Source organism: Rhamphochromis longiceps, linkage group LG17 (assembly GCF_057381845.1).
Source record: "Rhamphochromis longiceps isolate RC_006_pf linkage group LG17, R_longiceps_female_GT1.1, whole genome shotgun sequence".
In the NCBI taxonomy this organism is placed as follows: domain Eukaryota; kingdom Metazoa; phylum Chordata; class Actinopteri; order Cichliformes; family Cichlidae; genus Rhamphochromis; species Rhamphochromis longiceps.
The window spans coordinates 40605841-40631055 of NC_140573.1; the positions used below are offsets into that span (position 1 = coordinate 40605841).

Genomic DNA, 25215 nt, shown 5'->3' on the forward strand with positions numbered 1-25215 from the left:
TTTCTGTGCACCGTGTAGCACATAAAATCAGTTCGAGGTCAGTAAGCACAACCAGAATTCATACATAAGGCGCACTGTTGATTTTTGTGAAAATTAAAGGATTGTAAGTGCGCCTTATAGTGCGGAAAATACGGTATATGAACTGGACAAAAGCAGCAGCTTTTCACCTTTTCAAAGCAGGAACCAGTTGTTTCTTTTTTGGTAGCAAATTCATCACGTTTCGCAAATGAGTGCAGTCAATTATAAACTTCCATTTCAATTATAATTTTGGCTCATGCAGAATTGGGATAAAATCTTTATCTTCTCTTCACTTCCCAAAGTTCAGTGAAATCCGCATGATTAAAAAAAACAGTTGTTTCATCTTTTTTCAAGTTTACTAAATCTGATTTTCTTTTTAAGTTTTCTTTTAAATCTGTGAGTAACTCTGTTAAATGATCTTGAGCCCCATATTGACAAAAAGAACTGATTATAATCAAGCAGACATTAGATGCTTAAGCTGTATTTTCACACAACAGAGAGTCTGCAGTGCTGGAAGGAGCATATTCCAACTCACAACAGACTTTGACCCGTCTATGTCAACCATACATAACAGAGGGGACAGTCACGTACTGTAAGTGCTCAGCATCAGCCCCTGCCTGCACTTCACCTTGGAGGTACGATCGCATCTTCTTGCGTTTCACCTCCCCTGTGCTCATGTTTCATACTCTGCCACAGCTTGGATAACAGTTTTTCCACCATCCTAAATACAATAGGAAGTTGCGGGGGTCATATGAGCCGATCGGTATGTTCTTGCTAACAAAGCCGCGTTGGGTGTAACGGCCAAGTTGACAAAGGGTCTGCAGTTGTGCAATGTTTTAGTTTACTGTAAAAACAAGACTGCCGAGATATGAGGGGATTAGCCTACTGTGGGTACGGACACCCAGCTGCACGCACACTCACGTAGACACAGGCATGTATACATGCGGCACATGTTCGATGGGCGACTCCTTATCAGCATCTTGTGCACATACGGTTACGTGTCGGGGCACATTCACCCACTTGCCAAAGTCACATCTGTGAGAGAGGGTCATAATGCATAATAAGCACATTGTGCCACTTGATACGCTGCGCTGTGGACCGCAGCGGAGACTCCACATTTAAAGAAGAAATACAGTTCAGTATGAACTGATTAAAAATAAGAAAGTACAATTTAGAGAGCTACTTTTCTTTCGTTTGACCAACGATAAATGGCCACACCTGTCAGTTTACATCCATCTGCTCAAGTGGAAGTGCTGTCAGCTTTCCATTGTGTTACAGTCTGATGATCTTGGCAGACCGAGGGGTAGGTGTAATGTTTTCTGGAAAAAGCAGCGCAAAACCATTCCTTCGTTTTTCCCTTATTGGGATATTTGGGAATCTTTCAAGTTGGTGAAGTTCCTGTATTCAATCATCACCTACAGATAACGTTCGTCTCGATCCAAAAAAAGTTTTCTACGATTGCAAAAGTCCTACAGTTACAGTCTTGATTTCAGGCTAAACTGAAACGCAGCTGAGGAGTGATGCAAACCAACAGCTTCTTTAAAGAACGTTTGTACAAGCATGGATGCTCCGACTTCCTCTGCACTCTGCCTGTCTTCTGTGTTTGGTCTGTCACCCCTGCTTTCATGTCTAAATGACTGTTTGAATAGTTGTTCCAGTAGTTCTGCAGTGATTCTGTCAACCTAAGTGAAACCGCTCCTGCTTACTGTCAGTGCTGGATGTGTGACGGCAGCAATAGGATAAATAAACACGGCCATTAACCGTCCAAATGGGTATGTTGGGATGGCTATTGTCATATAGAGAGAGCAGCAGGAGATCAGGAAGGAGACAGGAAGAGAGAGTAACTCTGCCCAGGGGTCTGCGAGGATCCCTTAAACACACACACACACACACACACACACACACACACACACACACACACACACACACACACACACACACACACACGTTCTTTGTCTTCCTCTCTAGTTCATTGTGTTTGACCCACTGCTGGATCACTCGCATCCTGTTGTCCAGTTTTCATGAGAAATAATAAGCTTTCCTCTTGATTCACATGTTTACATGACAGGGTTTTTCAGGCTAAGTTACACTCATCGCACACACAGCAGCTTTCTGTGGTTTGGACTTAAACAAAAGACCAAAAAATGTAAATATCTAGCTTCCTCCAAGTGGCCGATCTCTGTGGCAGTCTACGGTATAAAACTGCCCAGTTTAGATCTCTAACAGTGATGGCCATATATCCAGTGACTCATGAACTCTTCCTACCTTTAAATCCCACAGACATATTTACTTTGGTGTCCGGCGGCCAACCACATTATCTCTATCGACAACCATTTTAAAAACAGACATCTGTGGACTGACTGGATACTTCAAGCCGCAGGCGAGGTCTGATCATTTTCTCTGAATGATGAATTCTTAAAGTACAAAACTGAATAGATGTAAAACCTTGTCGTAACGGAGAAACCGTGCTTTGATATCCATGACATCATCTGAATGCAAAGGCCAAAAGGAGGCAATTATGAGACCATGTGTTTTGTATTACAGCCCTTAAGGTAATAGCAGCAGAGATTCTAATGACAGAGAAATAAATTATAGACCGAGTAATAATTTTTTGATCCCCTGCTGAATTTGTAAGTTTCCAAAGAAACGAACAGTCTCTAATTTTTATGGTAGTATCGTTTTAATGGAGAGAAGCAAAAAATATCAACCAAAAATCCAGAGAAAATACATTACATAAAAGTTTTAAATTGATTTGCATGTTAGTGAGTGAAATAAATATTTTATCCCCTACCACCCAGCTAGGATTCGGACTCCCACAGATTGGCTGCGTGCCCATGTGTACAGATTAGGATCAATCATTCATCTCAACGCATGTTTATAGAACCAGAACCAGTTTCTTCCATTCGAACCTCGCCACCACCAAGGACATGGTCAGAGGCAAAGCCTTAGATATGCTCAAGACTGGAACTGAGGTACAAAACGTTTGATGAGCTTTCATTATTCAGAAATGGAAGAAGTATAAAATGACCAAACTGCTCAATCTGGAGCTCCTTTCAGTATCTTGCCACACGGGGTGTGCTAACAAAGGAGTGGAAAGGAAGAAGCACATTAAGGTCATGGAGTGGCCTAGCCTCAGACCTCAGTCTTTTAGAAAATCTGTGGAGGAAGCTGAAGCTTCGAGTTGCCAAACGGCAGCCACAACACCTAAAGGATTCAGAGAGTTTCTGTAAAGAGGAGTGGGCCAAAACCCCTCGTGAAATCTTTGCAAACTTGGTGACCAACAAAAAGAAACGTCTTACCCCAACAAGGGTTCGTCCACCACCAAATAGTAAGTCATGTTTTGCTTGTATGTCTGTCTCTTTCCATGAAAATGATACAGCCATTTCTTTGTAAGTGAGCAAACTTACCATGACTCACACAGTCATGGATGCCACCTAATAATTCTTAGATATCATGTCGAGAATCCAGTGACACGAGCACAGGAAGCGCAATACAACAAGTGATTATTAAGCTGAATGTGGTTCAGTACCATTGTTTCAACTTCCTGTCTCTTCACATAAAAACCAGGCATTGAACTTCACTGCACATGACACGCAATCGGTGACACAGAAGAAACAGAATAATCAGCGGACAGTGGAAAAGTTAGTCAGCTAAGATGGAAAGAGAGCCACAGCCGGTCAAGAAAAAACACACACCTGCTTGTTAGACCATCTTTTCAACAAGGAGAGTTTTATGTTTGCTCAGGAAAACAAATCTGATGATAAATAGGACATATAAGTGAGCTGGTGGCCTTTTAATCCAATCAGCACTCATCTCAGCCCCCTCTGCCAAACCAATCTCCTCCTCATTACTGTTCTGTTTATGTTCAAACTTTTAACGCTGTTTACTTTGATGGGTCATGCTAAGTTCAGCAGTAGCATCTTTGGATTTTGTATACCGCCCTTCATGTGTTTATTATGCTGAAGGATTAATGCTTCCTGCAGATTCCCTTGCTAGTCAGATTTGAGAGCTCCCCTAAAAAGCGGAGCCCTTTTTTTGTATAAACACTTGCAACACATGGACTTGGATTTATCTGCTCGAAATACAAGTGTGATGGCACAAAACTGCCCCCATTATGATGAAACACAATAACAGCAAACAGTGAAAGGTGCAGCCTCTCATACCTTGGTGGAGGCCATGTCGCTGACAGAGCGGTAGGTCTGGATGGTCTCCAGCTGGTCCAAACACCACTCCAACTCCTCCATTGTCTCCATGGCCAGTTTCTGGTACGCGTCATCTGTCAACAAACAGCCGGCACACAGAGACACGCAGTCAGAACAGACAGAGCACATGGAGCCCGAACGCTGCCCAGCCACTCCCAGGGACCGTCCACCCACGGGTCTCGCTCAGGGTTCCTGCTGCTGAGGAGGGGGGACTGCTAGAGGTGGGACACGGTTGTAGCGCCCCTTCGTCATGAGGAGGTTTTTTAGCTGCTGGGACTCGCAGCTGTCAGTGGAATCGAGAGAAAGCCAGGACCTGACCTCGTTCTGTCACACACTCGACTTGTCTGTGTGAGTCCCCAACCCCCCAAACGTCATCTCCCAATCTGAGGCCCTCAGCTTATTTACATAAAGTCAACCGCCCTATTACAGGAAACTAGATACCCCCACCTCACAAACAAACTTTACCCCATCTCACAGGAAACAGACACCTCGAAACCTAAACACACATGCAGAGGCGCACATGTTGTACCATTAAAAACATGCATTGACTTAACTGGTAAAGTTGCCACCGATTAAGAAATATTTAATCACACTAATTATTTTATTTTTGATCATCGACAACAGACGGTGGCATCGGACACGTCTTCGTGATGAGCCCATCATTTCTGACGCAGGATGTTTTTAATCACTCATTTAGTCATAAAAAAAAATGATAACAACTGCTGCAAAACATGTGTCACTGTTGCTTTCTAGGACGTAAGAAGAAGGCTGAAGGTCCAACCACAGCAGTCAGAAAATGCGCCCTAGATATAAAATGACAGGAACTGGCACTGGCGTTACGTTTACCAGAAATGCAGTGACATTTCTAATGCTGTTGTGCTGTTACCATTTAGGTTGTTTTTATTTCTTTTCTTTTTAAATATGTTGGTCAAATAAAGCAGAAGGATTATAATAAAAGAAATCTTGAGTAAAGAACAAAAACATCTACAAAGCACACATGAAGTTGGTCCAGAGAGGGATTATGATGACAGACAGAGAAAGTCAAGGCAAGGTTTGTGCTGTCACCACTGCTGAGAGATTCCTGCTTGGCCTGGGAGTCACTGCTCCGACCCTGTTCCTGTGGTTTAACCATTTTTCAGACAACTGCAAACTGTACGTCAGAGTTGGAGTGAGTGTGTCTTGGAAAGCAAAGGCGAGTGTGCGATGAGTTGGTTGGTGGAGTTGAACCAACACACACACACAAACACACTCTTCTCCCACTCACTGTGTATACTCCGGGTCGCCTAGCTGCGGAGCACAACATGGCAGCAGGGTGTGCACTGCGGCGACCTTAGCGCGGCCACGTAGAATGCGTCCCCCGCTCTGATCTCCTCGCCATCAAAGACACGAGCCTGTTTGCTCTCCCAAACATGAGAGGCACCTGGCACTTTGCCCACAGCCTTCCCTCACTCTGATGAGGGCAGTGAAAGAAAAAGAGGGAGTGTGTGTGTTTGTGTGTGTGTGTTTAGTTTAATGCCACAACTGCCTGATCTTGAAACGGTTTACACTTATTTGAGATGTTGCTCTCCAGTATTTCCAACATCTTTGAGGTGGTTTGTGTTTTTGAAGAGCGTAGAAAGGTCCCTTTCCCTGGAACGGTCTTTTCTTTTGACCTTTTAAACTCTGCTCAGAAAGCAAGAACCACAGTAGAAGTTTTTCGACTGGTATTTCAACATTTGTCCAAAGTCGTAGCAGTAATGATGAGTGAAAATGAAGCTGCATCAGAGAGAAACAGCCATGGCTGGATTGATCTAAAAATCACTTTCAGGACGTGATTTCAAAACACACAAAACTGGGTCTCAAGATCTAGTTCAGCAAGTCAGGCCCTAAAGCCAGCCATAAGGCCAAATACCTGCAGGTCTCCATGTATTAAATCCAAGTTTTGAGGCAGGTGCCAGAGCCACAGAACTGTAACACTTGTATAACGGTTTTACTTTGATCCCTGGCCTGCTGGAAAACAAGGCCAAAATCACCAGTCTTTCCTCCAGCAAAGGACCCAGTTAACCACCTGTTAAAGATTTATTTGCTAAGAACTAAAATATTTGGCTCGGGTTCTAAGTTTTATGTCAAAAATATTTAAATTGCTCCAACAGCTATCAAAAATAAGCACCGATGCTTAGAATACTTTACTTCAGATAGAAATCGAGCTAATAAAAAAGACTAGTCGACCATAAAACAAGACAAGTTCACAGCTTCCGCAATATGACTTCACTTCCTATTTGGCTTTGCCTATTTTAAATTCATATGAAAAGTTCCATCATTCATCCATCTACCGATCCATCCATCATCTACCCAGCCATCATCATCCATCCATCCATTTATCCATCCATCTACCCAGCCATCATCCATCCATCCCTCTACCCATCCATCCATCATCTATCCGTCCATCATTTATCCATCCATCCACACATACATCCGTCTACCCAGCCATCATCTATCCATCATCTACTGATTCATCATCATCCATCCATCCAACCATCCATCCATTTATCCATCTACCGCTCCATCATCCATTCATCCATCTCCTTATTTCTCTCTCCTGAACATATGGAAGGAAAAAAAAGTCAGAAATTAATCAAGAAGTAATTAAGTGCAACATACAAATAATAATAAGCCTTATTATGTTTTTCAGGGTTTGTTTGTTGTTTTTTGTAAACTTCAACTTTTTTTACATTTCAAATATCATTTCAATTAAACAGCCTGTACACATTGGTGGACTAACCATTAGACAAACATTAAATATAATTTGGTTAATTACCAATGCTTTTAATTTTGGTGGTCTAATAGACGTATTAAACACTGTAAATATAAGTATATAGGATATAATGAGAAAGAAAAAAAAAGGTCAGTTTGAACCTGGATCTTAGGTCTACACCTATAGTCAGGTCTAATTAGATGGATGAGACACAAGCAGTAAATCACAAACGTGTTGGTATAAGGTTAAAATATGATTTGTCATAATGGGTAAAAAGTATTGGTGAGAAAAACTGGTGATAATGAAAACACATTAAGAGTAGAGGCATGTGCACTCACTATATATTAGTAAGTACTCCAGTTATGGCCTTGGGTGGACTGAGGGAAACAGCACTCCAAACACACACACACACACACACACACACACACACACACACACACAACGATACAAGAGGGGATTTCCACCGCCTCCACCCGACACAAGGACCTTTCTGATCAGTGCTCAGACCTACAGTTTGTCCCACAGGGGCAGGCAGGAAAATACATATGTACAGTCCAGCCACACAAACACAGTGACACACGCACACTTGATGGCTAAGATGTCTTGTTACCGCACACACTGCCATACAAACAAGTACTTTCCATCTGAGAGAAGCGGAGCCGGCAGGAAAGGTTGGGGGGGGGTTTGAGGTCAGCACTCTCTGTCTCGGTTTCAATTTAATATTGAAAAGTTTTTAGTTGTTTTTCACTAAATCCAGCAAAATCAGCAGCCCGAGGTAACATTAAAATCGAGAAAATGCAGGAAAAGGGCAAGAGTGAATGAAATAAAGAGAAATAAAAGGAACAGAAAATAAAATCCAAATAAAGAACACATGGGCTGTTTTTTAATGTTACCAGCATTCCTCTTACTGTGTCAATCCATAAATCAATGATTGTTTTTCCTTTCCCTGTTTCACGTGCATTTTAGCGCCGGTTCCAAAATGTTTTATAATTCTTAGATCTGTCTTTTATTTGATTATTAGCATTTCAGAGCATAATTTTTCAGATTTCCCCATAAAATCAATTTAAATTCACTCACCTCCTCCACAAGAATAACATTTTGTTGGTTTATTTACTCCACATTTTATGGGAGATTTCTTCACAAACACACACACACACACACACACACACACACACACACACACACACACACACACACACACACACACACACACACACACACACACACACACACTCAAATGAGGTTATTTAAGGACCATTGTGCCCACAGGACATCAGACAGGAGCTGTTAAAGCTGTTTGTGTTTGTGCCTGTGTGTGAGCGACAGCTGCATCTGTCATCCTCCCATGGGCATAGAGATAGTTTGCCCGTGATGCAAAGGTAGATGCAGCAGGGCATGTCAGCTGCAGCGCATTATCAGCAGCCAGCATCTATGTGGAAGACTGTTAGCTTAATTGTGAGCAAGCACTGACACACGCTGGGACACAAAACCCACTCTGACTAAAGGGGTCAGTTGAGGACCAGCCCTCCCCACACCTGCTCAGTCCATCCTAATTTCTGCTTTTCGTTGACCAAGAATTCACCGTGTAAACATTCAGGTTTCGAAGGGTGACGTCCCACATTTCTAGTGAACCAGCGTAAACAGACCACACACGCACTTAAAGAGAAGCCAAACTTTGACGCTGGTCAACTGGCAGCAGCGCCGGATTTGTAAATGGCTGAAAAAAAGCAAGAGAGAGACTGAGGCACTCTCTTTCTTCATCTCCTGCTTTACCAGAAAGTGAGTTGATCTGAAACCCTCCGTGCGGTTACACAACACTTCCTAACAAAGACCAGAGATGGTACATTGAGGTGGGGGGGTAGCGCTGCATTTGGAGGTCTTACAAACTCAAGTTTGGCTTGACATTCACAGAAATGTCATTGACAAGAAATCTGAAAAGTCAAGGGGAGGACGAAGAGCGGTGGTGGAGTTTGTGGTTTCGGGGCCTTCTTGCATAACCTCGATACATTTCTTGATCAAAACATTTCTCTAAGCTGGGTTCTGAGAAGTGACAAAATGACATCATGGCTATGTATTTCATTAGCAAACATTTATCTGATTTACTGGGACTCAGAATGTGAGTAATATTTCAGTAGATGACATTTCCTTACCCTGCGGCTGTTTGTTATTAGGGATAGGAGGGTAAAATAAACCTCTAGCCATCCTGTTATATTGGAGACAAAGCTGGTAAATTCATTGCTCAGGGACGCAGTGCTGGTAAAACGTGCTGGTTCCTTTTTTATGTGGTTGTGACCCTCCAGAAGCAGCACTGTGACATATTTAGGATGTTGATTCACAGATTAAATATTCTGATGTGTTGTAATCGTCCATGTCTCTCGTGCCAAAGCTACCAGCTTTTATATTTGCTGCCTTCCCCTAACACAGCGGTGGAGATGGCGAAACAGCGCTTTCGCGTGCGCGGCTGTCGGTGGAAAGAAGAATGCAGCTGTTACACTTGCTAACAAAATAGCAAGCGCGTCTCTTTATCTGTGTTTAATGTTTCTCACTTTAGTAAACAGAATTTGTGTGGCGAAGGTTCAAATCCAGTCTGGAATAATCTATGAAATGAGACATTATTGGAAGTAGCAACACACTGGAAGTAAACATTAGATTTGCATTTTTTGCAGGGTCGGGGGTCCTATTGTTTCACAGCATGTGAGTACAGCTCAGTGCAACAGTGTGACTTGTGGCTCTTCTACCTGCATTTAAACTGAAAGTAATTTACAACCACAAAACATAACAAAGGTGCTTTGACTGGGCCACACAGCGTGTACGTGTTTGAGTGCTAGGCCCCATTTTTGTAGCTTGCTGGCTCTAATCCCCCCTGCTTATACATTCCTCCCCACATTATACACATTTCTGTGAGATTTACAATCCGGTCGTTAAGTGATGACGCGACGAATCCTACTTCCGGGTCTAAAGTAGTCTGCGTTTAATATGGCTTTTGTGTTGTTAACATGTTTAATGTTATGTATTTTCTTCTATTTGATCTCAAAAAGCTCCTAAAACAGTCAGTGATCCCTGTTGACCTCCCTCGGCTTTTATTACCGCTAATCATTTATTTAAGCTCAGTTTTTAAAACCTTAGGATGTAACTACAGCCCAGCCCGTGCAGCAGTATATGAATGACTAACCTCGTATTGTGGATGGATTATCTCAGTTGTTCTCCTGGCTGAAGTTTGGTCCTTTTACAGCATCCTGCCATGCGATTACATTTGTTCCTGACCACCGAGAACACTCACGTTAACTTTTATCGAGTGGAAAAAAAGTTAGCTTGTTTATATTATGCTAACATAGCTGTGTCGCTAGTGGTCATGTAGCACATCGTTATATACCAGCTAGCCCAACTTCAGTAACCCTACAAACGTCACTGCTGTTTAGTTTTCTGTCTTCATTTATGCTGGAAGTGATAGCAGAGCTGTACGTTTGAATTTGTTTCCAAAACCCCGCAGTCAGGACATGCTATATTGTATTTAGATAGAAGCTAGCGAGCTAACTCCCTGCTAACTTCTAACTCCGTTAAATGTCATAAATTCCGTTTTCATGGATGCCTGGATGTTAAACTCAATTGTTACACCTGGTAGAGCAGAACGCTGATCATTTTATTAAAGATGAAAGACTTTAGACAGTTTTTCAACTCTCAGTAATGCCACAGTGATCGTTTGATATATGGACCTGCAGCGGAGTTTAGACCCAGACACGGCTAGTGACGTCAGACTGAACGACCGGATAGAAAAGAAAAGCAACGCACAAAACGATGACTCTGCCCCATAAAGGCTGGACGGTTACAGCAGAGACCACGCTGAATCGTAGGAACGACAGCAGAAAGAGCTAATCAAATTCTGTGTCTACGCTGCTGTTACCGTCTAAAAACAAAGACTGGAATGAGAACTGTGTGACTGGAACATTCATTCATGTATTTATTTGTATTACTGGTATGTGACCTAATTTCAAAGATTGTTTTGAAGACGGCCGGGCCTCTTTCAGAAGTTCTGTTGCAGTGAATTCATTCTTCCATTATGCGAAGTCTAATCCAGACAGTAACTTTGTTTTATCTTTGCATGCAAGTGTTAAGATTTTATGTGGCTAAAACTTCAGTTACAGTAACATTAACCCAGAAACCAGTCCAAACAGGCCTTTGCTCCAAACTGAATCACCCACAAGTCTGAGGTTTCTCTGCCTCCGTCACGTGCACATTGTTCGCAGAGACACGGAGTGATTTACGCACGTAGGAGATGAATGTGAGGAGTACACGGTGAGGAGTGAAACGAGCTCAGGGACAGTCTGACACGGCACGGTCTGAAGGTTCGCTGAGACCTGAGGTGCCTTGTCGTACAAACAGTATCCCTCTTATCTGACCGCTCGTCACTTTCTGATGTAAAAACCTTCACAGTTTCGAATCTGTATCTCTCCCGCTGATAAAAAGACAGACGTCATTGAAGCTGTGTGTTTGGCCTTATTGTCAGCTCGGCTCTGAGGACCTGTGAGCGTAAACAGTCTTGTCCTTGAGCTGCATGCTCACGCACTCTCTTCATCTCACAACAGTTTCTAACATTTCTATATATCCAAAACTTGGGTATGCCCACCAAAAAAATGCACACAGACCGGGCTTTGTCTGTATTACCTGGGGTGAACTCCTGCATTGAAAGCAACAGCACTGACTAGACTGAATGAGCCTCATTGTCATGCTGACTGGCCTTTGGCCCTCAGGTTGATTTGCATGGATCAGAGGAGCCGTGGGACCCCGCTCAGCCAGACTTCTGTCAGTGTCGATGCTGCTGCTGCTTTATTCTCCTTTTTAAGTTCCAGAGAAGCTTCCAGATTTAGAATTAAAAGGTGTAAGTGGTGCATCTGAATTCAGGGATTATGAGAAGTGTTGGGTATAGAGCAGCTGTTGGTGGTCCTGAAAGACCCTGCTCTCTAAAACACCTCCAGACTGATTTGACACCAACAGATTTACTCACTTCTCACTTCCTGAGGGCGTGGCTGACACGTGGTCAATCACAGTGTTCTGCTTTTTTTCCCTATTTCAAATATCTGACTGCAGTAGAGATAAAGCTACTCTTTTTCCTTGATTCTTGTTTACGTGATCTTGGGTCCAACCCAGTAGCCCCTCTTTGACTCAGTGTAAAGCGTGTGCATTGCATAGAGAAGCATCTTCCCACTAAAGAGCTGTTTTTGTGCAGGTTTAGATAAAAAATACCATCAGTTTGTTAAACTTCATCAAAAAAAGAAAGAATCCTACATCTCTGCTAGTTTTCAACAGGTGCCTGTAGCTGTCCCTCCCCACTTTTCCACTCAAAGTGGAAACAGAAGCAGAATATAGTGTGTATAGGCTGCAGGAAGAAGCCTTCATCACTCATCGTTCATATATTACTCAGTGAATTGTCTCCGATGAGACCCTGTCACCCCAAACCTCCTACTGTGTTATTTATTATTTATTATGTTACTGCAGTGCCCATTATGATGTGGTTCCTGCTCAGCTTGGTTCCTTTAGTGTTACTTGTGTGATTAAACTGCGGTGCATTTAAAGTTGTGTTCATAGCTGTAACATGCGATTCAGAAATGAGATCAGTCACGATATTATTTTTGCAAACACTGCAGGGGTAGGGGCTCCACATTAGCTTTTGTCACAGGCTGAAGCTTCAATAAAAGAAAAGTCATATAAAGTCATATTCATATAAATATACACACATTCATTTGCCTTTTTGTTACTTTCTGTTAATTTCTAGGGAAGCTAACCAGCTACTTTTTAATGATATCATATTTGCCCTTCTCTCCCTTCTTTCTTTTGGATTTAGTACTAAAGTCAATTAACTTATTTTAGCATATTAGACTATCGCTTTAAATGGCAAGTAACCAAACAAACTGGGACACAATAGCCATGGTTAACTGGGAGCGTTTTTTTTTCTGTGCTAATACAGTGACCTGGCATGTTCCTCGAGTGGGTTTCAAATCACAAAAGCAACAAAGTGCATGCTCAGTAATCACAATTATTGTTTTATTTTTAAATAAATGCTCATAGACAGCTTTACTACTGTAAAGTACTTACTACTAATTTAAGAAGGCAAGTCAGAAATCAAAGGGTTTCCAGGAGGGGAGCTTCAGACTCTACCAGGAGATGCATTACTGGTGGGGCGATCGTGGCTCAAGAGTTGGGAGTTCGCCTTGTAATCGGAAGGTTGCCGGTTCGAGCCCCGGCTTGGACAGTCTCGGTCGTTGCGTCCTTGGGCAAGACACTTCACCCGTTGCCTACTGGTGGTGGTCAGAGGGCCCGGTGGCGCCAGTGTCCGGCAGCCTCGCCTCTGTCAGTGCGCCCCAGGGTGGCTGTGGCTACAATGTAGCTGCCATCACCAGTGTGTGAATGGGTGGATGACTGGATATGTAAAGCGCTTTGGGGTCCTTAGGGACTAGTAAAGCGCTATATAAATACAGGCCATTTACCATTTACTGCTGCTAGATTTAGTGTCACGTCAGAAGAGCTACATGTGAAAATACATTTCAGGTGACAAATTGGAGTAATTCGTTTTGTCATAAACGATTAGTGTTATTTGTATTTTGACGGCTTGAACATGTCAGAAAATACGGACCGCTTCCATGTGCTCCATCCCAGGCCTCATATCACTCCTGAGGGTCTTATTTCAAATAATGGGGCCGTAAACAGCCTCACCAAGGTGATGTGCACTGCAGCTAGACAGGCTCTCTTCACATGTCACGCTTCTTCTGTTTCTTGGCGTCAGGACCTGAAAAACATTCTACTGAGGCCAAGCGAGAAATCATTTTAGTCCGGAGACTTTTCCAGCTGTTGTTGAACTGTTGTCAAGACAAACATGACTGTCTCATTAACATTATTTTGGCTGTATTTAGCGTGCAAGCCGTGAAACGGAGCCAATTCTGGCTGGTCCGGGTCGGGATAAAGTCGAGTTAACGAGCGGGGCAGGAAAGGCACCAGAAGGGTTCTGCAATGAAGGGCTTTGCGTGCAACGAAGGCTCAAGAAACATATGAAGACCAGCTGACGCAAACCTCAAATAACCTCAAACAGCATGCCTACTTATGATGGGTAAGCATGCCTTGTGTGTCACTTCGGGCCAGCCCGTGTGTGTTTATGTGCGCCTCCCAGACCACATTACAAAATCAAATTGAACCAATAAAGACTGTTGGCAGCGGTGAGCACGCAAGACAAGATTGATTGTGTTCATCCAAACTGGCTAAGTAAGACTTCCTGATTGAATCAAGATTAAATACGACTCCCTCCCCGAGTAACAGCGAAATAGTCACGCGGCATTCACGGTGCAACTGAAGAGCAGTTTCGAAAAAGATACATGGATTTGGGGGGAAGAAAAAAAAAATAGGTTAATCGTTTCAGAGAAATGATAAGCAAAAGCATGCTTTTCTTGTTTTTTTCTCTTTGTTGGTAAAAATCAGGTGGCTTTTTATTAAAGCGGGCTGTTTAATCATTGACTTTTTTTAAAAAAAGCTGGCTTCCTGCGCTGCTCCACAAAGAGGACGCAGTAGCTGTGGTGTTTTTCTGGCAGGTCAGGTTGGGGGGAGTGCAAAAAGCTTCCCAAATACCCAAACAAAAGGCTCTGTCTGTGAAGCAGAGAGCGTTTGAATCCATCTGCACAGAGCTGAACAGGCCTGCTGGCAAGGGAATACTTCAGGGGAAGGGCACCCGTCTACTTTATGACTGTGCTGACGTCAATGGCATAATTCAAATACTTGCAGAGTGCATGCTTCCAGCTTTCTGAACCTGCTCTCTCTCTCTCTGTGGCGGGCTGCAGATAAAACCCGAAGCGGAACAGGACTCCGGTAAAACACAACATCCAAACAACAACTGGAGCGGAGTCACGGCTGCGCTCAAACAGCATCAAACCACATGGTGTTCATTTACTCGGCCTTCAATGCTCACAAAGCCAAAAGTGACAGATTGATACATCTTTGGAAATGAAATGTAAATTTTTTCACGGAGAGCGTAATATTACTTCAAAGGAGACTTTTGAAACTTTAATTGGTTTGAGGGGAAAATAAATCCTATTAGGGAGAACTGCAAGTGTTTTTGTACGGTTTTTATAGGTTAAAGAGGAAGAAGAAAAGAAAACTGAAATCAATTAAACCCCTTTCTATGAAGGATGTTTGTCTTTTACCGAAAGAGGGAAGTGACACCGCTTTTTGTGTGAAGTGGTGTATGTATGTGACGTACAGCAAGCCTACAGCCACTATATACGCGCTGTAAAATAAGGTAATGAAACAAGGACAGAAAAACAAACAAAAGAGTAGCATTCAAACCAATTAAGGTGTAAACGAGGAAAAAGGTTGAAATATTTATGGCTCCTGACTAACTTAATGACACTTGTGAAGACTCAGACTGTTTGCTCCCACCAGATGTTTAAGGATTGTTTTTCAGAGTTTTAATGACATCATGGCTTGTATTGTTAGATAAGTGAGGATGACATAACTGAACGGGGGGCCGGGATGATGACCACAGACAGACTGAAAACCCCCCAAAACAAAACAATCCAAAATGTGAAATCCTCCTCAAAAGTCCCGCGAGTTGAATCCAGCACAGGATCTTTGCTGTGAGTCAAATTTCCTCTCTAATCAAAATAAAAGGAAAAGAATAAAAATGGGAATTTAACAGCAATGTAACGTCATGCTTTAAAATAGAAGCTCAAAGCTAATCCCAAAATCCAGTAATGACCATCCCCTTGAATCTAATAGCTAACTGCACATAACATTACTTTACATGGTTTCTAGTTCATTATGTGGTGCTTCCTGTGCAGCAATGCAACTTCTCTGACAGGAAGGATATTTTTGGGGGGTTTGCAGCGTAGGTAGACAGGAAGTTGAGTTACATCAATGACTTTTTTAATCTCTACTATGTATAAAACTCTAGCGTTAGCAATTTGTGGCCTTTGCTTTTCTGGTTGGTGTCGAGTTTGTTCATCCAGTCTTACTGCAAGGACTGGAAATCATCCGTCTGTTTACAACTAGGAAACTGCAACCTAACTGCAACCTGGCAGATCTGCCGTTTTTAAGCCAAGAAAGTTAAAACACCGCAATGAAATATTAACAAAATCAAGAATTAAACTACGCACACTAAGAAGGAGAATCAAACCTAAAATAGGCCTCGTGTAGAAGAATACACACTCATAAACATACAGTCAAGTGGGTCTTTTCCTAAAACTGAGCTCTGGATCTCCCTTGGCTGGGAGCCCCGCGAACCCAGCGCCAGCGTGTATAGAGAGCTTTGAGTAGGGTAAATACTTGGCACAGCAGCTTGTTTATGACACTGGAGACTTGTAAAGTGGAGACCAGGCCCGGCCACATTTTAACACTGGGATTACTTGCAATTAAACCATGAGCTCACCACCACAACAGAAGCCTGTGTCAGGCTTTTAAAATGTATTTGCAGCTACAGAGTGAATACAAAGTGATTACTAGTGTTTGTTTTAATTTTTTTTTTTTTAACTGTCCAGTAAGCTATTAATAACTAGAAAGCGGTGCCACTTATTCTGTGTCAGTCACTGTGTGTGGAAACCTCTTTAACCCTCTTAGGTCACTTGACTGATACTCGAGAGTCCGTGAGTTGGAGGATGGTGAAATGTGACCTAAGGCTGGAAAAGGCATCAGTGGGTACCTTTCCATAGCTTATATGCAATAACATAACTGTTGACACACAAAAACAACCCAAGCAAGGTCCATTTATAGACGCGTACGATGCTTTAAAGAAAACATTTGGTACTTTACGAGTTGATTAACTTGATTTGTGTTGTATTTGCTTTTGTTCAGAAGATATGAAACAACCCTACAGAATAGTCACCAAACTTTAGTTTTATAAACTCACACATATAGCACATGGCATTATTTTCTTTCAGCAATTGCTTTCATATCTCAGCCGTTACCAGTTTTATTCATGAGCACTGATTCATCTGTTGCTGTCTGTTCCGAGGCAGCGCAGTGGCTAACACTGTCGCCTCGCGGTAGGAAGGACCTGGAAGATCCCTGTGGCTGTGTGGGTTCTCTCCAGGTACTCCCGCTTCCTCCCACACTCCAAAGTCTTGCACGTTAGGTTAACTGGTAGTCCTAAATTGACCCTACCATACGACCTGGGACCTGTTCAGAGAGTACCACGTCTCTCGCCCCACGACATGGGATAGGCTCCCACTACCCTGAACTGGATAAGACGTAAATGGATGGATGGAAGGGCTTTTCCTTTCAAAAAAGAAAAAGAACAAAAGTTTATCGTTTGAGCGCACCTGGAAGAAACTGAAACCAGTAACTTGAACTAGTTCTCCACACAACTCTAAAACCCACTTCTCTATTTGTGCAGACATAAACAAACTGGCTAGCTCAGAGTGGATGCTTTAGAGTGGATGGTGCTACAATACAAGCTTTTCCTAGTAAACAATTTACACACTGGGGAAGTCGCTGCACGCCAGGACAGTTTTAGTGGAGCAACCTCACTGAACAAAGCACAACAGAGCATTTTATTTACTTCCTTATCTCACAATGAGAGGCAAGCTCTGGTCCTCAGGGGTCAGCCAGCCATTTTTCAAAAACCTTTGGGTTTTATGTCCATTTCAGCAACAAAAATGCATACTGAGTCGATAAAGGCCCACTTAGCGGTACTGGTTTAAAAAGGACAAAAAAGGCAGTGATTAAAAGATTGAAATTGGCTTTTGGCGTTGGTTTAAAATTAACTGAGAAGTTAAAGAAATTTTCTCTATGCAGGAAAAACAGTGACAGCAAAAGTCTGTCGCCACTGATAAAAGTCTCCCAGACAAACAGCAACATCATCCTAGAGGTCAAAGCCACACAAAGTACAGCAGCGTCAGAGTCATAAAAGACTCTTTCCATCGAACTGAGGTAACGAATTAAGCTGTTATGCAACAAAATTCCAGTGTAGAAAACATCCCACCCTACCTTTCTTTCTCTTTCCCCATTTACGTATCTCTGACAGTCTCAGCAACAGCCAACCCATCAATCACCCACTACAAAGAAAACACAGAGAACCAAATTCCTGGAAGGGCGCAGACGACAGAAAAGCACTTCATTTTAAGGTGAAAATCAGAGCTGGGCTGTCAGGATACGGAAGAATTAATGCAACTGTCCTGCAACTACAAAGGAAGAAATCGGTATACGAGTGATCTCAGTCGACGTACATCTGCAGACAGAAACACTAAAAATTCCCTCAATTACTTTTTCTGTCTGGGAGTGGTTATCATTCCTTCGTGTTTGCAGTGGCACACCTTCTACCAAACAGAAGATCTTCTGTTAGGCTACAGTCCACAAATTATTTTTGGAAGGAATTTAACGGACAATTTCCTGTAGGGCATCGAGGTTGGACGAGTACGACATTTGTTAATCAGCGAAAAATATCCAAATAAAATGTGACTGCCAGCTCTTCGATGTGAAGAATCACCATGCAATGGGTCAGCATGGCGATAAGATCAGCTGAAGAGTCTGTCTGGATGGAGACCTCTAATGCAGTTAGTGAAACAGCTGTTTCAGGCAGATCATTTGTTTACTTTGGGGAAGATTCTAAAATATCGAAATGTGGTTTCCTGGAAAGCTGCGCGGAGACTCCTCTCAGCTGAAAGTATAATTGGAATTATACTTTAAGACCATAATGTGATCGAAATTGACTGTTAATAACAACTGAAAGCTTGTAAGTATGTAAACAGAAAATCAATCAAGCACGGCGAGCTGTAGTTAACTTCCAACTCTATGACTCGAGGGGAAAAATAACATGTTCATCTTACATATTAGCCCGAGTATTCCCAAAGGGCACCTCGGCATGTAAACATCCAGATTCCTGTTTGCTGCAGAGGCAGGCAAGGTGACATAACAGATGCACAAACAATGAGAGGTGGCCTCTGGTGTTAATCAGAGGCCACCTGAAGTGTACAACTGCCATTGTGCAGCATTTTCCCATTATGTTGCTTTTAACAAAACCACCAGACTCTAATGACAAAAATGCAACTTTACCCAACAGAGCACGGGTGCTGCAGGTTAAATGTCTCAGTCTTAGTTAGTCTGTTTGCTTTAATGAGTGATTTTGGTAATTTAAACAAGTTAGGCCTCACTCACACAAACTTAGAGAGTGGTCAGAGAGTTGGACAGCTTTCAAAAGTTTTATTTTTTAGGGGGTTCCTGATCTTTGGTCTCTAGGCTTGGGTGACTGGAGCTTTGGAAACTGATTTCACAGCCAGCCAACAACCTCTACCAATCGCCCATGAAGCAGTAGTGACATTTTTGGTGCCAAGTTTCTGGTATTTGGTTGAAGTCTTCTTGAGTTCTATCGACCAATCACAGTATTGTCAAAACCAGTTTTTTTTCTGGCCACACAAATCGAGCTGACAAACATCTTGCGCCTGTGTTTCAGGTTCTTTATTTACTATAGATTTCTATGAGATGTTTACATGTAGTACATTGGTTTAAAAAAAAAAATAGTACAGTATGGATTAAATCCATTTACAGAGCTGGTTAATGATTTTAAACCAGTCTGGTGGGCGGATTATTATCCCTCCCTAAACAAACATTTTCTTGAAAACACTGACACAGATGCGATGCAGAAACACAGCCAACAAACCTTTTATGATTATCGCCTCAAGGATTCACCTCTGGTTTTTCTTAAATAAATTTTTTTCTTTTATTGCTGTGCTTACAAGTACGTACGGGGAAATTACACAAAAAAGTGAAATAAACCTGGTGTGGACACGCATACAAAAACCTCCTCAGAAGAAAAAAGCACCACTTCAGGTTGGTCTCCATAACAAGTACAAACAAGTTTCTTTTATCTCGACTGGCATACTGGTGATACGGTCTAAGTTGTGAGTAAGAGGACTCGTATTACAGCAACCTTACGCATTCACAGACAAACGCTTACTGTAGCCTGCACGATACATGAGAGGCCCTGGCAGAAAATATTATTGATGACGTCACCTTGTCTCCAAGAGTCAGATCGCATAAACAACGGTAAGATCTGAGCTGAGCAGGAGAGCGGGCGGTTTGGCGGAGGGTCGTGATATTCCGCATCTCCTCTCTGAGAGTAAACGTACAGCTACCCACATCAGTCACAAGGTGTGCACACAGTCGCACATACACACACAGCGTTGGCAGGCTCATCTAAAGCATAAACACAGGTACACACACAAATTCACCTGGTGAGGCAAACAAGGGTTCAGTAATATGCCTGTGTGGGTTCTCAGTCATCCAGGTTATGATAAACTAAGGAGCGACTGGACTTCTTCAAGTTTCCCAAAGACGTTTCAACTCTTATCTAAGAAGCTTCTTCAGTTCTAAGACCAAATGTTGCCGAGTCCCAGGTATTTGTCCCTTAAGAGGGTCGTTAACCAACTATTGATCAAGGTGCAACAGTAAACACACACACGGTGGGATGTGCCTTTTTCAGTGCAGCCAAGGTTTGTGTACACATTACATTTCAAAGTAGTGAGCCAGTGTTATTGGCAGAGAACAGCATCAGGAGGACAGTTTGATGGCTGTTGTGGTTTCACAGTGGGCTGGGGTTCCCGCTCTTCTTCTGAATGCCAGTCATGTTTCCAGGGTCTGTGTGTGACACATAGTGGAGAGGATGATAGAAATGTTTGGACAGGCTGTGTGGCTGACCCGAAGGATTATGATAGATGGAAATAAAGGGAAAGTCGCCAAGACTCTTGCCATCTCTTTTTCTCTCTCCGGCATGCGCTGCAGTCCACTGCGCATTCATTTTGCCGGTTCAAGACTAATGAAAAACATCCTCCTATTAAAAGGCAAAACAATGTAATACTGTAAGGCTGTCTTTCACTGCCTTCTGGAACAGCCTTGATTGGCAAGATAACGCTGTAATTTCATCAAAAGTCTCAGACAAATGCACTTAGTTTTATTAGTTTTAAGTACAGAAGTTTCTTAGTAAAGTACATTTTTGGATTAAAAAAAAACAACTTTATTAACATTATGAAATGTCAAAATCAAATCTTACATGAAAAGAAAGTCAACTCTGAAACCTGCAGAGATGCAAACATATATTTGCACAAACAGGCTTTACATAGAGTCCAAGTTTGCATGAACATTTGTGTCTGCCATTTACTGCTACACAGAAGTTCTGAATATCAAATAAAAGACTGTAGTAATCTTCTCTTGACCACAACTAAACCCAAATGCAATCTTTGCATTTGGGTTTAAAAAAAAATTACAGCCCTGACCGCACGTCGCTGCAAGCGGATGATGTAAGCGACTGCCGAAGGTTGATCGGTAGATGAATGGGCCTAAAGTGATAGCTGAGTTCGCCGGGAACGGGAGAACCGCAAAAAAATTCATAGACGAAGAAATAAATCACGAAAAGCACAGAAAGTGGTCGCACTCGTTTTCACTTCATCTTTGTACAGAGTTTTTTAATCTCGTTCTCCTGCGCGGCGGACTCAGTGACCAACAACACGAGTCATGACAGTTTTGACACCTCAGTCTACATCATTAAACATGTGCTTTTACAGCCATTAGAATACTTTGTATAGACCCTCCCAAACTTTGAATGCAAACTCAGTCATCTTGTTCATCTTTCAGTAAAGTGCTAAAACTAGCATCCCACGTAATCACAGTGAACTAAGGATGCGCCTAAGATCAAAAGAAGCTAACAGCTAAATTGCTAAATGCGAAATTCAAGGCTTCAAAATCTACAATGGTTGACACTGGTTTGACAACTGGTCACAGCAGATGGCCCCGCCCCTCACTGAGCCTGGTTCTGCCAGAGGTTTCTTCCTGTCACAAGGGAGTTTTTCCTTCCCACAGTCACCGAGTGATTGCTCATAGGGGAGTGTTTGACTGTTGGGGTTTTCTATCAAACATTGAAGGGTCTTTACCTTACAACACAAAGGGCCTTGGTGTATTTGATGTTATATAAATAAAACTGAATTCAACTGAATTATGGTAGCTTTATCTTGTAGATACAATCTATGTCGACACCTTAAACACCACCATTTTACTTTTGCAGCTGTATGAACATGTCAGCTCAGCTTTTGCTTTTAGCACACAGTAGTTGGACATCACCAAAGTAATTTTTTGACCAGAAAACATACTCAAAGTCAGTCTTTTTTTTTTTTTCAGGATTATTCAAATCAGATTTATTGAAGATCCCAAAATGCGACATGCAATTTAGTGCAATGACTATTTCATATTACTGAGGAATAAATCCATCAAGTACTGCTCGGGTGTGTACCACATCAGAATTTGGCATGACAACAGCCAGCTTTTATCTCAAAGTGAAGTGACGGGAACTTGCAACAAAAGAACAGTGTGTCCATGACGCTGTGGCACAAGATGGTCCAGTTTTATTAACCACAGTTAAAAGCAGCAATGTAAAATCCCTTCTTTGCATAATTGACGTTACAAAGACCTGCACTCTTTAACTTTTGCTCTTTTTAAATCTGCCTTTAAAGCATAAAGTTAACAGAATTAAGTCAAGCATCAGTTATGTTAGTCATATGCATTTAGTGAACTAAAAAACTGATTTTCAGAGGTCAGTTCTTCAAGCATGGGATGTGCTGTTACTCTTACTCACTGTTTAGTGCAATCTGCTGCAGTCGCATTAGTCCTGCTCTTTGCAGCAATGTCCCTTGGAGACGTTAACTGAGGACACAGCTGCGAGTGGATCATTGTCTTGATTTAAAACTCTAATTCGTGAGAGGGAACACACCACACGCAAGCGTCCATTTGGGTATAAACATACAAGGGTGTCTTCATTTAATGGACAGCTGAAGAGGATAATACATGACCCTGGGTCAAGCGCCCCCGAAAACACAAAGCCCTTAATGAGCATCACACTGTCCCCTTTCCACACGAGGTGCAGTTTTCACCACAATAAACACACCTGCTTTTAATCGAATGATATTCGGGGTAAATAAACGTGACTGTTTGGAGGAGGCATTCATCATCGGTTTGGGAGAATTTTTTGGTTAGATCCAAAAAATGACGCAAGCCTCGCTGCCATGTGTCACGCATACACATTTAAAATGCAAGAAAAGACATCTCATGTAGCAGTTAGATGGTATTTTGCCCCTTGCTCAGGGACATCTGTTTGTAAAAATTACATGAAAGATTTCATTTGAATCTACAGCAACCATTTTTTTTCTCCACAAAGTCTGCACAGGTTACTCTGCATGCTCCACTGTCAATGAAAACAGTTTAAAGGGAAAATTATGGTTCCCTGGTGGTAGCATGTTGGCAGTCCATGGACAGCCTGTCTACCTGCAGAGCACAGTGCAGCCGGTCTGTGGGTTACTCTTCGTTGTGCTGTTGTTGGCCCATCAGCCAGCTGCAGACAAGAGTGAAGTTATAAAGTAAAAAGAGCCGAAGTAAATCTGAGTGCTAAAACCAATGAAATGTGTCCACTTGAGCCACTGTCACTACTGGCTTAGAAAAGCAAAGTAGCAATTCTTGAGTAACATGAACTTGAGTAACATGAATCAGTGGATGACGTCTGTGCAGATGTTATATATTTTATTAGGATTTGAGAGACTGATTTTGCACAATGTATGTGATTCTTTTGCAAAATGATCAAACTTGCAATTTGAAAAATGTAAAGCTGTTGCAGGGATCCTACCTGCTGTGTGTTGCAGCTGAATATTCATTTTGCTTGTTTGTTTGTTTGTTTTTGGGCCATCTAAAAATAAATATCAAATAGACTTTAAGCCAAGTAAAATATCTTTAGTATAGTGTCATCACTACAGAATCCACAATATACTTTGACAGTATATTAAAAGGGAAACTATGTTATGTAACCCAAAACTCAAGTGGTCTGATTTTCATCAGAACGGAATGTAATTGAAATCTTATTTGTCACATTTAACCCTCCCACTTTATTTGTTCTGGGTTGAACAATAATAACAGCAAAGAGTTACAAAATAAAGAAACTTTATTTTTTCTTCTTACATAATATGTGTTTCAATATGTGTTTCAAACCATATAAACTATTATTTTTCTCCCACCAAAGGGAGGGAAATCAGTTCAGCTTGTGTTTTTGTTAGCAGTCTAAAAATTACCACAAAAAAGTACCACAAATTTAGTGGTAGAGGCCAATAATAGGTAGAGCTGATTTCATTTAGGTGAAAATCAGGTCAAGGTCACACCAAATGTGAAAATCAAAAAAAGCTTACCATATTTTCTGCACTATAAGGAGCACTTAAAATCTTTAAATGTTCACAAAAATCGTCAGTGTGCGTTATAATCCGGTGCACCTTATGTATGAATTCTGGTTGTGCTTACCTGTCTCGAACTGATTTTATGTGCTACACGCTCAAAAATCTGTCAAAAAATGTTTTAGTACGACTTTGGTAGCTACGAAGCCGCACCGGATTGTTGGAGCATTACGCTGCCGTAGTCAAGAGCCTCGTGGAGGAATCCGGGTCCAAACTCCGCTTCAGGTCCCAAAGTCAAACGAACACTGCAGCATCACTGAGAGTTAAAAACTGTCTAAATTCTTTCATCTTTAATAAAATGATCAGCGTGGCTGCTTTACCAGGTGTAACAATTAAGTTTAATATCCAGGCATCCATGAAAACAGAATTTATTAAATTTAACGGAGTTAGAAGTTAGCAGGAAGTTAGCTCGCTAGTTTCCGCCTAAACATGATATAGCATGTTCTGACTGAGAGATTTCTAACAAATTCAAACGTACAGCTCTGCTATCACTTCCAACATAAATGAAGACAGAAAACTAAACAGCAGTGACATTTGTAGGGTTACTGAAGTTGGGCTAGCTGCTATATAATGATGTGCTACGTGATTGCTAGCGACACAGCTATGTTAGCATAGCATAAACACAGTGAAGCTGGAGGATGAACGCTAACTTTTTTCCACTTGATAAAAGTTAACATGAGGGTTCCCGATGGTTAGGGACAAATGCAATCGCATGGCAGGATGCTGTAAACGGACCAAACTTCAGTCAGGAGAACAACTGAGATAATCCATCCACAATACGAGGTTAGTCATTAATATAGTGCAACAACATGGGAATAGAGCAGCTGCCAGAGAATTCAACATTAATGAATCGATGGTATGGAAGTGGAGGAAGCAAGAAGAATGAGTTGAGTAAAGTTTTGATTTATCTGTCTTGTTTTGCTTAATGCGCCTTATGGTCCGAAAGATACGGTATATGGTTTGTCTTTAAACTTCACAACATACTAGACCTCGGTTACATGAGTACCTAGGCTGGGTAGGTATTTGACCT

The 25215-nt window shown here is 42.0% G+C and overlaps 1 protein-coding gene across 6 annotated transcripts in view; it reads right to left on the reverse strand.

Moving 5' to 3' along the window:
- The window catches only part of pde4ba (phosphodiesterase 4B, cAMP-specific a), a 182940-nt gene that overhangs the window by 15547 nt on the left and 142178 nt on the right, over window positions 1-25215 (reverse strand). For all 6 annotated transcript variants that reach the window (XM_085387601.1, XM_085387600.1, XM_085387603.1 and 3 more), the window contains one exon: window positions 4182-4294. In XM_085387601.1, the coding sequence (XP_085243727.1) occupies window positions 4182-4294 (113 nt within the window). The remainder of the gene's footprint in view (window positions 1-4181; window positions 4295-25215) is intronic.